Source organism: Phocoena phocoena, chromosome 19 (assembly GCF_963924675.1).
Source record: "Phocoena phocoena chromosome 19, mPhoPho1.1, whole genome shotgun sequence".
Lineage (NCBI taxonomy): Eukaryota > Metazoa > Chordata > Mammalia > Artiodactyla > Phocoenidae > Phocoena > Phocoena phocoena.
The window spans coordinates 13286928-13301146 of NC_089237.1; the positions used below are offsets into that span (position 1 = coordinate 13286928).

General features: G+C 46.3%; 1 protein-coding gene across 2 annotated transcripts in view; it reads left to right on the forward strand.

Annotated features, from left to right (window-relative positions):
- Positions 1-4923: 4923 nt before the first annotated feature.
- PITPNC1 (phosphatidylinositol transfer protein cytoplasmic 1) overlaps positions 4924-14219 on the forward strand; it is a 254225-nt gene continuing 244929 nt past the window's right edge. The window contains exon 1 of one of the 2 annotated variants that reach the window (XM_065896907.1): positions 4924-5843. In XM_065896907.1, coding sequence (XP_065752979.1) covers positions 5796-5843 — 48 coding nt within the window. In that variant the 5' untranslated portion in view covers positions 4924-5795. The remainder of the gene's footprint in view (positions 5844-14219) is intronic. The other variant, XM_065896906.1, reaches the window with a different exon arrangement.

Here is a 14219-nt window from a genome sequence, read left to right on the forward strand (position 1 = left end):
ATAATCCACGGTAGTCTCATCTCAAAGTCTTTAACTTAACCACATCTGCCAAGACCCTTTTTCCAATATGGTAACATTTTCAGTTTCCAGGGCTTAGGGCCTGATGTCTTTGGGGCCATTATTCAGCTACACTGTAGTCACCTATGCAATTTCTAAGCTGGGGTTTTGATATAAACGGTTACATGCTCTTAATAGCAAACATAATTCCTTCTTCTCTCTGGGGGCATTTAAAACGTTCCACAAAAAGTCAAATTCCATGACGTCTCTATGGCACTACATAGCTAAAAAATACTATTTCTGGATCTGTGTTGACGTCATTTGATGATACTAGGTCAAATATAATTTGGCATTAAAGAGTTACCGTAAGTTATGGTTGCACAGTTACTTCCTCTTAAAGGATACTCAGGGTCAAGGACAACGTCTTCTTTCATCACTAAAATTTCTCTCCAGTGAGTATAGGTTACAGATCCTCTCATAATTCATCTCAAAATATTCCAATGTTTGCCAACTTCTGTAAAAGCAGGTAATGCAATAAAAAGTGAAACCTTCATAAAATTTATTACTAGCTTATTTATTAAAAAAAAAAAAGAAGACAAAACCATACGTTTGGCCACGGATCCTCCAGGGTTTTTTCCCATGTGAAGCAATTTGTACCACATCATTGTCAATTAATCTTTATTTTATGAGCATTTACTGCACAGCTGTAAGCAATTCCACATCAAAGGCATTCTCCGTATTTAAAAGAGGACTGATAAGTGGGTCTACACATAAGAATTGCTTTGGGACTTGCTTTGTGTAGTTTTATTAAGAATGAATTTAACATTTGCATAGGACCTAACAAGGTTAGACATACAAGTGTTTAAAACACACACACACACAGGAATATATAGACATAGGCTTCTCTGGAATTAAAAAATGTTTAATAAAACAATTGCAAAGTATAACTTTGATTTTCAAAAATTGCCCTTAAAGAGGGGGAGGGGCATGTCAAAAGGACGCAGGAACCGACCTGGAAGAGCTACCAATGGCCAAAGCTGGGCCAGTGTGAACAACAAAAATAACGTCGTATTGAATTATAACTCAAAGTAGAGAAGAAATATGCCTGAGTCCACACTGATATAAATAAATAATTGAATGAACACACAAATGAGGGAGAAAGGACACATCTTGCAGGATACCATATTGTGTGTGTAGATACCCTCCCCTTGAGGGGGTGGGGCTTAGCTCTGCTCCCTTGAGTGTAGGCTGCACTTCAAGACTACCTTCCAAAGAATAGAGTATGGAAAGGGAAAACTAGTCACTACAATAGAAAAACTTGGTAGACATTACCGTAACCAAATGATAAAGTTAAGTCCTTTATCAAGGGCTACTTGGCTAATAGAAAGCAGAGCATGGGAATGAGAAGGGGACATCTTTATAGAACTGTGATATAACAGTTTTGTTCTGTTCCTTCTCTCCTTAGCTCTAAAACAAGTTGAAGTTCAGTCTCTTCAAAAGCTTCTTTGGAGTAGCTACACATTTAGATAAGATTAATGAATGTTACATAATGCAGTGATTCTGTGCTGCAGCAGTTCCCCCCCTCCACACCCATCCCCATATTTGGCAATGTACGTGGGTGTGTGGGTGGGATTGCTACTGATACTCAGTGTGTAGAGACCAGGGATGCTGCTGAATCCTACAGTGATTCCCCCAGCAAAGAATTATCTGTTATCAAATGTCAATAGTGCCAAGGTCGAGAATCCTGAACTCATATGCATACATCTAATAGACCTTGATTGGGTACCCACAATATCCCTCAAACCAGGCTACACTTTACAGATGACACAATAGGACATGGTCCATCTCCTCAGGAAGGTTACCATCATGTTGGGGGATTGGAGAACAAGTGAAACACTTCAAGTAAAGGATATGATATTATATATATAAAGGCCACACTGGCATACAAACCAGAACCAAAATGAATAGTCCAGATCAGTGTTCTGGGTTGTCTAGAAAGAGTAAAAAGAGTTATCTAGAATGGCTCCACGTAGGAGATAGGAGTCTTATTGGGCCTTGGTGAACCCACAGACTTTAGATCTAGTGAGGAGGACTAGAAGGAAGATGGACAGAACCACAACAGCTTACTTTACAAGTACCAGGGATATTCTTGGAATAAAATATGAAGAGTCACGAAGTCTGTTAATACACTCTTCTTTCAGATCCTAGTTACAGACAGAACCCTACAGGTTTTGGGTTTTTTTTTCACACAAACTAGGAAGAGGTTTCAATGTGGGGGAGGGGGTGAATCAACAGAATTCGGGTGAAGACAATGGGTTGAACAGCTCCTCAGATGATTGATTGAGATGCACACCTCCCCCATCTCGCGTTCTGAGAACCCTGCCTTCAGAGGGTGTCACCCATCTGAGAATATATGCTGTCATAGACATGAGTAGGCTAATACTCTTTTCCTTTTGGTCGCATCATTCCTCACTGGTAACTTTACTCTTGGTTCTTCTCTTTGCCCTTTGCTCCCCATCCACACTTTTTAATATGTGATGATCCGTAACTGTAGAGTGTACGTTGTTAATGGAACATCGCTACCATCCACAGTGATGATAGCAACACCTTCAAGGCTCTTTGGAAATGGATATTGCGAACTCCATGTTGAAAAGAAAACAAAGATACAGTTCTCACCAGACTGTTGCTGACGAGGTGACTTAAAACATTTTAAAGCAAGGTGTCTGACCAGTAGATGGCGCCCTCCTCCCTTGTGTGAATGAGTTATGAATGAATACGCTCTCCCTTTGCCCTCCCCTCTCCCAAGCACTGTTGTAGAGAAAACCCATCGGTTCCCAAGTCCTATCCATATCTTTTAAGTTCATCGTCTTTTCTTCATTCGCTGTCTAATTCAGACCGTCCCCGTTTGTCTCCTTTAGAATTACAGTCATATAAACCTCTGGCCTCTGGTATCCTTCTGTCCCAACCCATCCAATACACTACCATCAGAATCACTTTCCAGCAACACAGATTGTCAATGCCCTGCTGCTTAATTGTGTCCTGAGGGAGGAAGTGGGAGAGGATTCTCTGTGAAGGCAGTGGCAAGAGCAGAAGGATCGAAGTAAGTGGAGCCCTTCTCTGGACAACAGAGTTTTCTCATTTGGCTGGAGCAGGGCCGGGGAAGGGTGATGGGGCTCTGTGGGAAAGGTAGATTCAGAGCCTCGATACTCCCGCCAGGGAGTTTTAACTTGCTCAGTTAGACCACAGAGAATCACTAAGAGGTGTTGAAGGCAGAAGGATTAGAGCTGTGCCTGAACAAGGGTCATGTGACCAGGCGTGCGGACTGACTGAAAAGGAAAAGTTCAGGGAGGAAGTCAGTTTAGCAAAGGGGAAAGGACAGAAGCATACATGTGGTAATTTGCAGTTTGTGAGATTCGGAGAAGGAGTTCCTCAACTGTAATATTCATCAGTAAAACACTTCATTATACAGAATCAATGTCAGGAAACATCTAGGAAAGCCAGGAATTTGTCCACCTACCCTGATGTCCTGTGTGCATATGCATGTGTGGCTAGCCAATACATCCCCTAGCTGCCTCTGGGAAGAGTTTTAAGTGCCAGAAGTGAAGCCACTACTCCGTGTTTGAGTAAGAAGCAGGAAAAAGAAAAACAGCTTGAGCATCCTCTGCGTATCACAGGCTTTCATGTGTTATTATTCAGCAGTACAGTGTCAGATTTAGATTTTCCACCTCGAGGAATTTGGTTTAGCTTCAATTAGTTGCTGTGAATCTTTCTGAGCCAACTCTGGGAAGCATTTATCTAGAAAATAGTTTTTTCCCTAGAATATAAGCTGGATAGAGGGTGTCATTTTTCTATCAGCCTTTGTATCATATTCACACAGTTATAATTTCTCTCCAGCCATCTGGATGATTTTAGCCACAGCCCACCATAGTTATATTGGTTAATTACTTATTACTTACAATTTTAAATACTCTAAGATTGAGGCCATCAGTATCGCCATCCAAAGCCCTGTGAGGAGCAGCAGGATCTTAGAGCACGAATATTTTTTCTGAGGAAAGATGATGCTTGCAGGTTATTCTGCAGAGAGGCAACTGATGCATTTTTCATCCAGCAACTTTTCAGAAAAACAAGCTTAAAAATACCAGACAAATGAAAAACAGACTTCAGCAGTTACATGCAGCTTCCTGAGTAACTGAAGAATGTGCCTCTTGTGGTTAAAATGAGGCATCTGTTTAATATGGATGAAATACCAACACTCCAGGCATTTTCACTGACATTTCACTGTGACTTTTTGAACTTGGGAATGCTGACAGGAAAACCTCTTCTTGCTGCTCTGCGAAGCCTGCAGTCAGACTGCAGAGCAGGGCCAGGAGAGGTAAAAGGCTATGCCTGGTTCATGTTCCCCCTGGTTTGTGTGTCTTTCTGTTTGGATTTCATTTTCATTCACATTGTTGGACTTTCCAGTTTCTGGATTCCTGCTCTGAAACCAGTTAGGAAACCAGGCAAGGGTTTGCTCTCCTGCTCCCAAATCCCATCGCCTCTCCAGCGCTGGACTTGCTTACTGGACCAAAGTGAAAACGCTCTCGGTGGGCATTTGTAAAAACCTTCTCTAAAGGTCAAGGGGCACTTCTGTACCTTGGACCCAGAAACTACCCAGAGTGGCTGGACAGAGCACTGTGGCACCCGGGGTACATTTGAGAACAGATTCAAAGGGTAAAGGAGCCGAAGGGAGCCCCCTTTCCCGAAACTCCCCATCGCCGGCCAGCCTCGGCTCTCCGCGGCAGCCCTGCCGTCTGGCAGCAGCCGGGGAGAGACATGCTGTTTTGTTTAAATCCTCCACATTCTTTGCCATTTCCCCATTGGCCGGATGGGGCTACCCTCCCCGCCGAGGCGGCTGCTGATGTCAGCTTCGCTCGCGCTCGCTCCTCCCGCACCCACCTCCCCGGCCCGAGGCACACTGCAGCTCGGCGCCGACTCTCCGGCCCCGGCGAGGTGGCTGCAAACTCTCGGGCACGCAAGGCGCTCGGGGATCCGGACTCGGGGGAGGGGAAGCGCACGGAAGGCGCCAGCTTCCTCCCGCCCGCCCCTCGCAGCCGCGAGCCGAGGTCGGAGGAACCCAGAGCCCCAGCCCGGCAGAGCTGAGCGGCGGCGGCGGCTTCCCTTTTCTCCCCCAGCGAGCCCTGAAGCGCCTCGGGGACCGGCCCTAAAAAGAGCAGGAAATCTTGTTTACCGCCCAAGGAGCACAGCCGATCGAGCCTTTGTCTGGAAAGTCAGCATCTCTGGCTCCGTCAGCAATGTGTGCCTGGTGACATTAGCCTTGGGCAGACCGGCCGGAAAAGGGGGGTCGCCAGGTTCAGATCTGGTTTCAGAGGCGGATCGAGCGGGTGACTTTTGTGCATTCGTTTTAATTTTTGGAAATCTCTCTTATTTTTCCTCCCTCGCCCGCTGCCGGGCATGTCCTGATCTGGCGCCCGCTACTACTGCCCCGGGCTGCCGATCAGAGCGGTTTCCAGTGGGTCTCCCTCCCTCCCTGGCTGACTTTGCAACACCGCGTTCCAGGCGGATCGACCTCGGCGTCGGCGAGGAAGGAGGCGGGGGAGCCGCGAACACCAGGACCCAAGCCTTGACATGCTCTCGGGCGGAGAGGAGGAAGCCAGGACCTGAGCGCACCGCCGGGGCTACTTCGCCGCCCGGGTCCGAGCACGGGGCTCCGGGCGCTTTGCCCTGCGCCTGGGCGGCAGCCTTGTTGGTCTGGGGGAGCCCCCCTCTTCCCGCCTCGGGGGTCCGCGGCCGGCAGGACCATGCTGCTGAAGGAGTACCGGATCTGCATGCCGCTCACCGTAGCCGAGGTAAGCGCCGCGCCGGGCCCGGCCTCGCCCACTCCCCGTCCCCGGCTCCGGGGCGCCGCGCCTCCCGGCCGGCGGGTCCACTGCGGGCGGCGGGGAAACCCTGGTGGAAAACTGCCTTCCAAACCGGGAGGCTGGAGGGGGAGGAGGAAGTGGAATTACTGCTTCCACTTGTCACCCCAGCAAGGAGGGCGGCGTTGGGTGGGGCGGTGGAGACTGCAGGTGGGTTTTGGGGGGGGAGGCTCCCAGAATCCAGATTGCTGGGGATCAGAATGCGCCAAAGGGATTTGGTCGCCCCCTCCTTCCAATTAAGAAAATGAATAAAGCAAACCCAAGAGCCCCAAGCATGCCCTGGTAGCTGGGGGGAGCAATCCGACCTGGCGTGGGCCCAGGTTCCCCTCCCGCCCTTCGCTGGAAGGTTGGGGTAAGGGAGAAGCCCTTCGCCCTCGGGATTTGGAGGGCCCGGGCCCCGCCTCGGGGCACCTCGGAACCCTCGGGGGGTCCGTTTGGGCTCGGACCCCTTGCCATCGCCGCCAGACTGGGCGCCTCTTCCGCCACGCCCGCGCTTCGAGGCCCCCGGACCTGGCTTCGACCTTTCTCTAACCGCCTGGGTCGGAAACTTTCTGCTTGTCTTGTTTCTTGGGCCGCGGGGAGAGCTCTCTGCGGGCAAGCGGGGAACGGCGGGGGCTGCGGCGCGGCCACAGGGGGGCGCTCCAGCACGTGGGTGCGGGCCCGGTCCGGGTTCCCGGGTCCCGCAGCTTCAGGGCGAGGGGAGGGTGCTTGTCCTGGGCTCGTCCTCCACGCGCTGCTCAGGTTCCTTTCTCCCGAACCCCTCCCTCCCCACCCCCTTTCCCCACCCCAAGCCTCAAGCTCGATCTTTCAGGAAACGATGACTCAGTGAGGATTATTCAGGCCCCGGCTTTCCTTTATTCCCGCTCTGCCTCCCTATCTTTGGTGATTTCACAATTGCTTAGCGCTTGTCCAGGGACACCGTGGGAGCTTGAAGCCAATCAAGGCAATTTGAAACTTACCAGTGTGGTTTGGTGTGGCAACACACGTAACACCGGCGACCCAAACCGTGTTTATGTTGAAATACAGTGCACTTAATCTGTTAGACATGTTACTGAGCCACTACTTGGGGAAGGGGCGAGGTGCTTTGGGAGAGAAAAAGGTGGGGACTTGTCTACATTTGTTGTCTGGAGCAAGTGTTAAGGAAGAGCCAAGTACAATCCAAGGCAAGATCAAAGTATAGCTCCGAGTTTACAAAATGTATTCTAGGGACGCTGGGTGCCAAAGAGATCAGCCCCCACCCCAACGATCAACCGAGCGGTGCAGTTCGTTGGCTTTGGGGGAGATAACATTTGAGCAAGTTCTTGAAGGAGGGAGGCCATGTGGGTAGGCAGACCGTGTAAATCACGTGGAAAAGCAGCACACAATGCTATGTGGACGATGGGAGAGACAAATGAATGAAACTGGTTAACCGGAGTTTTTCTAGAAAAGGTTATCGAGATCTTCTCACCCCTGAGCAGATGAGCTGAAGTAGTTCAGCTTGGAGGTGTGTCTGCTTCCACTCCATCTCCTCCTAATGACTTTCTTTATTGAGAGGAGTTTGGGATCTAGGGGCAATGCTGGTACTGCACGAAATGCCCCCCATTGCAGGTGATAGTCAAGAAAGTAACCAGCTCTAGAATCTTCTGTACTACCTACAAAATCTCTTTATTCTGTTTTTTTCCCTTCTCAGGCTTTCTTGAACCCTCAGACACCGCTCTTTCTCCACATTTATTTTTGTACTGAAATAACTACAACTTTGGGGAGAAGTAATCATATTTGAGTGGTATAGGTGGAGGCCCTTCCTTTCTTGATTGGCAAATGAAATGAGACTCGGCCTGTAATATAATGTATAATTATAACTTAATTAACGTGTAATTCATTTGGACCAAAGCATGATTCAGTGTCTGTAAGGTCATATTCCAAAGTAGTTTTCTTCTTTGTTAGTGAAGCAGAGGGGCAGTTTAGATTGAGCAGGGTTTCAAAGCGGAAGGATTCAGATTAACCAAGTCAGATGATGGATGAGGACGTGAGGCCCAGCTTGCCAGAGGTTAGACCCCTAGGGTCTGACTGGTAGTGAACCCCACAATCCACCATCCACCTTAGCACTGTGTCCTCCCAACCTTAACTCTGAAAATTGGGAAGCCATTATCTTCAAAGAAGACAACTACCATCCACTTTGGTAGACTTTTAGAAACCTCACTTTTGCTACAACTCTTGATTTGCTTTGGGCCTGATTCAGCCTACATGAAACTTCTAGGATTTGTCCCTGTTCTGACAACCACAGTTAATTAGTAGCAATGTCCATACTTTTAAAAATGAGACAAATGCCCTTGTTTTGGAGAATCATCAAAAGGACCAACACTGTATGTCCATCCTTTTTCCCTGGTCTTATCTAGTTTAACTCTTCTTGGAGGGGAGTGCAAGGGAGACTGGTGTGTTATCCACATTTTGCAGATGAGTGAACAGAGATTCAGAAAGGTTAAGTAATGTGCGCCAGGCCACACAACTAGTTAATAGCCAAGCCAGAACCATGGTAAAACCATTAGTATTTGTTTCTCCTTACTCTGCTTGCCTGTTTCTCATGTTTAATCTAGAAAAAAAAAAAATTCTTGAAAACAGATAAAGTCAGCACTATCAACTAAATGAAAAATCAAAGACCTTTTGAATTGGTATAGAGTGTGCTAGTTTCTACTATTTCTCTCGCCTTATTTTAACTCATAAAATATTCCCTAGTTCCAGGAAAGAAGAACAGCTCTGGGAGATAAAGCAAGTAAAGCTGAATTACAGTCTAGATCAGTGTTGGTGTTTTGTTTTTCAGACATTCATATCAGAGTAAAGAATTATAAGTAACATCCCATGGATATATTTTTTTAATTATTATTATTTTTTGCGGTACGCGGGCCTCTCACTGCTGTGGCCTTTCCCGTTGCGGAGCACAGGCTCCAGATGCACAGGCTCAGCGGCCATGGCTCACGGGCCCAGCCGCTCCGCAGCATGTGGGATCCTCCTGGACTGGGGCACGAACCCATGTTCCCTGCATCGGCAGGCGGACTCTCAACCACTGCGCCACCAGGGAAGCCCCCATGGATTTATTTTAATTTAAAAAAAACCCACTTCATTGGAATAGTCTCCTCATTTATTTTCAATGTTGCTGTCTCTGAACTAAATATAAGCCCATTGGAAAGTTCTAAACAACAAAGGTCCCTGGGGGCCAATAGTTGCCTATGAAGAGACAGTTGTCATTGTCTTCATTTGAAACATTTGGTGATATAGATTCTAGAATTTTAGACTTGGAAGGACCATTAGAAATGGTCTAGAGTTGAAGCATTTCATTTTGTGGAGGAGAAGACTAGAACTATAGAAGGTGCTGTTAGTTGCCCATCTCATAGCCAAGGGCAAGGTCTAGGCCAGAACCCGGAGCAAAGCTCTTTTGCTGGGACTCCTTGTTGGAAGGAAGTATCCCTAAGCCGAATGTGCAAAGCAGGAGACTAAATCAGTCTCTAGTTGGAAGGTGGGTTGGAGACTCTGACCTTGTCTTCTTAGGGGAATTTTAGGGGTTGTCAGCTGCCCCTAAAGGTGGCCAGGGGCCTCTCTTTGAAGCTGCTTTTGTATAACAAGTCCACTGGTTTTCCTTAGATTGTATTTTTTTTGGGGGGTAGCTTTTGGATGTGTGGCTCAATGCAGATTATGGTGGAGTTCAAGGCCCTTCCCTCCTAAGCCACTCCTTGGTGCTGCCACTGGTCCCAGCATCTTGGTCCCAAACTGCATCTTCAGGGCTCCGTGGAGCACAGTCTGATCACTCCTCCCTGGCAAGTCCTTATCGGTGAGATAAGCATCTTCCAAGAGCTGAGCACAGCCCAGTATGATCTAAGGTGGGAATCTTTTCAACTTCATTGCTTGCTTTGGTGTTTAATACTTCCTTTTCTGACTGCATCAACATTAATGTCTGGGATTTACTTGTGATCTTCAGGGATTTTTTTTTTTTTTTTTGCGGTACGCGGGGCTCTCACTGTTGTGGCCTCTCCCGTTGTGGAGCACAGGCTCTGGACACGCAGGCCCAGCGGCCATGGCTCACGGGCCCAGCCGCTCTGCGGCATGTGGGATCTTCCCAGACCGGGGCACGAACCCATGTCCCCTGCATCGGCAAGCGGACTCTCAACCGCTGCGCCACCAGGGAAGCCTGATCTTCAGGGATTTGACGCATGATGGAAAACAGAAACACTCCCCTCCAAGAAAAGAAGAAAGAGAGAGAAAAGAAAAAAGAAAAAACAACCCAACTTTTTAACAGAATATTATTTTATTCTTTGTCCTGGCAGGGAGCCAGCGCACTTTATCCAGGCTCCCCTGAGTCCCCAGAGAATTTTCTTGCGCACATTTCTGAGAACAGATTTGGGATAGGGGTGATGCTGTCTCTGGAATGACATAAATGAAGATGCCAAAATGCCCAACAGTGTTCCTTTTTGCTCCGTTTTAAAGCATTTTCATGAAATGCATCTGCAAACCTATTGGGACAGAAATTCTTTAAGGAAAGAGGGTTTTTTTCATATATAAATTTATTTATTTATTTTTTGGCTGCGTTGGGTCTTTGCTGCTGCGTGCAGGCTTTCTCTAGTTGCGGCGAGCGGGGCCTACTCTTCATTGCGGTGCGCGGGCTTTTCATTGCGGTGGCTTCTCTTGTTGCAGAGCATGGGCTCTAGGCGTGTGGGCTTCAGTAGTTGTGACATGTGGGCTCAGTAATTGTGGCTCACGGGCTCTAGAGCGCAGGCTCAGTGGTTGTGACGCACAGGCTAGTTGCTCTGAGGCATGTGGGATATTCCCGGACCAGGGCTCCAACCTGTGTGTCCCCTGCATTGGCAGGCGGATTCTTAACCACTGTGCCACCAGGGAAGGCCAGGAAAGAGGTTTTAAATTTGATATTTTCATCAACACTTTGTTTTCTGTACAAAGTGATATCCTTGAATGTAAAGGAGAAAAGACTCCTTGGATTAATCTCATAGACCTTCTCCAGGGTTCCTCATAAACATAATTTTGGAATTTTTTTTTTTTAAGAATGAGCACTATTTTGACTTTTTTTTTCCTAATTGTTAGCTTAGTTGGGAGGGACAAAGGCTGGGGTTGTGAGTGATTTCTGGGTGATCCCATTAGCTTCTCTGGCCTGTTTCACAGTCATCAGGGAACAGTGTTGCTCATTGCTGCCCAGCTGTCTCCCAAAGCTCCCTTCTTGGTCGTGAGGGGCACCCGGGAAGTGGGGGGCGGGTTAATGGATCAGTGCAAACCTTTCACCACTAATAGAACAGACAACGAGGAGCAGATGCTGTCTTCCTGGCTGGTCAGTGAAAGTGACTTTGTGGAGAAAGGACACCGCATTTTCCCTGTGATTTGGGTGTGAATGCCTGTCACATGAAACAGATTCTAGGCCTTGGGAGAAAAAAAAAACAAAACCACTATTGTTAACAAAACCCTAGTTAAAAGTGGGTAGTAATTAACTTTTGCTTTTCATTGCCTTCCCAAGGCTTTTAAAAATCAGCTTCAAAACACTGTATCTGATTGAGTATAACTGATATTCAGGGAAAGTGAGGCATCTTCCTTTCAGAAAGGCTCTCATTTTGGTGAATGGAGAATACTATTTTTTATAGGTAGCTTTCAAAAAAAAATAATCTATTTTCAACACTTAACCTCTTTAAGATCTCTTCCTTGCCCCAGTGTCAATCAGGGAAGTGTGCGTGTGTGTGTGTGTGTGTGTGTGTGTGTGTGTAGGGCAGAGGGTTCACAAAGATGTTTTGTTTTGTTTTTTTAAATATAAAAGCGTGTGCACAGTGACAGGCAGTAAGTGTGTTTTTCAGGGGCAGCGATTACTGGAAAAGTACGTCGAGGTTCATTGCTTTGGCCGCCTGAGTGAGGGCGCAGGTGCCCTGGCTGGCCTCTGTGGATTCTGGCCTGCTTTCTGTCGCCTGGAGGTCTGTATGGTCAAGTAACTCTGAAAACTTTTTTGAAAACTAGCAAACGTGTCTGCCTCTGTTCAGAGAAGAAGACAAATACAGAAACCAGCTGATTTGTAGCAAGAAGTCAGGAAGGTTTTACAAATCTTTAGCAAATCGCTGGGAGACGAAATTTAGCAAATCGCTGGGAGACGGAAAAAAGAATTTCAGATTGCAGACTGCCAACTGCCTGCCCTCTGTGTCTCATGCTTGAAATCAGGAATTTTGTTGTATTCCCAAGTAGAGATTTTTTTGTAGGCTACATGGCAGATGAAGTTGAAGTGTGTTATAACTATTAAAACTGGAAAACAAATTGTATCTGGAAAATGTAAAGTTTGAAAAAAGTATCTTATGAAACCTTAGAAGCAATTCATACAAACAGGATCTCGGGGTGCACACCTCCAGGGGGCGCCATTTACATGGAACCCAATCGGAATGGTGCAACGTGATAGCCCTGCAGCTCTCAAGCTCCCCAGCCCCTGGTGCTGTCATGTGTGAAAACTTGAGAGTTAACAGCAGTCTTGCAGGTTTATAAGTGGATATGTTACCTCCTCAGAGACATCTTTCCTGACCACTCCATATAAAATAGTTTTCCCCTATTATTCTCTATCTTTGCACTTATTTCCTTCATAGCATTTATCTTTTTAAAAAATTTTTATTGGAGTATAGTTGATTTCCAATGGTGTGTTAGTTTCTGCTGTACAGCAAAGTGAATCAGTTATACATATACATATATACTCTCTTTTGAAGATTCTATTCCCATATAGGTCATTACAGAGTACTGAGTAGAGTTCCCTGTGCTATACAGTAGGTCCTTAATAGTTATCTATTTTATACATAGTAGTGTGTATATGTCAATCCCAGTCTCCCAATTTATCCCTCCCCTCCTTTTGCATTTATCTTAATCTGTACTTATTTGTTTACTTGTTTGTCATCCATCTCCATCACTATCTTTTCAACGTGTAATCCACATAAGAAAATACTAACAAGATCTTTTAACTTATTTTTCTTTCATACAAAGTCTTTGAAATCCAGTGTGTTTTCCATTTGTAGCACATTTCTTTTTTTCATTAAATTTTTTTTTTATATTGGAGCATAGTTGATTAACAATGTTGTGTTAGTTTCAGGTATATAGCAAAGTGATTCAGTTATACATATACATGTATCTTTTCTTTTTCAAATTGTTTTCGGTTATTACAGAATATTGAGCGGAGTTCCCTGTGCTAGCACATTTCAATTCCCATTGGCCACTTTGCAGTGCTCAAGGGTCACATGTGGCTGGTGGCTGCCATATTGGATAGGGCAGCTCTACTGCTTAAACCTTGGGTCTGGCACACAGTAAATGCTTGCTGAATGAATGGATGAGAAGAAGCTGAGAAAAATAGGAACCTTTTAGGAAAGCTGTCCCTAGATGTTTTCCTTCACACTGTTTAAGTTTTTCACTTAAGCTTTATACCTCTTGAAATTTTGCAAACTAGAGATTCTTTTTTATTAAAAACCTCCTCATTTTAAAATTCCACAGCAGTACCTCTGAGAAGTTTGAGGCCATTCATTCCTGGGAGTTAATGTAATCAGTCTGCCTTCCTCCAGATTCCTGGAGGGGTATATTCAATATCTATTGCTATATAACAAATTTTCACAAACTTAGCAGCTCCATGTTCTTCTGGAGCTTGGAGTACTCTTCCAAGTTCACGTGGTTGTTGGCAGAATTCAGTTCCTTGTGGCTGTAGGACTAAGTCTCCCCTTTCTTGCTGGCCATCAGCTAGGGGCCAGCTCTTAGAGGCCACCTGCTATTTCCTGCCATGTGGCCCTCGCCACAATGTGGCCGTTTGCCCCTTCAAGGCCAACAGGAAAGCATTTGCTCCAACTCTGAACCTCTGACTTGTCTCTGACCTCTACTCTTTTTCAAAAAGAATGGTCTGATTAGGCCCACCCCCATTCAAGGTGAAGGAATTGTACATATACAGGGTGTGCACACTGGGAACCTCAGGGATCATTCTGCCTACCGTAGGGAGATGAGCTGAATTGAAAGTTTCTGTTGGAGGAAAGAAGTAGTTATTTCTCGTATCTAGGAAACTTAGGGATCTGGAAGGTTCAGGCTGGCTCTGGGGCAGCATGAAAGTGTTTATCACAAATACTTACTGACCTCTTACTCTGTGCCAGGTGCTAGGCTAGGTGCTAGACCTGGTGCCAGGGATGGAGCAGCAAACAAGGCAGATGTGATCCCTACCCTCTTAGAGCTTACAGTCCAGAGAACATTGGAGAAGTTTCCTTGCTGTCTTAAAATAGATTTTGGTGATGGTTGCACAACTCTGTGTAAATATATTAAAAACCATTGAGTTGGTGTGTA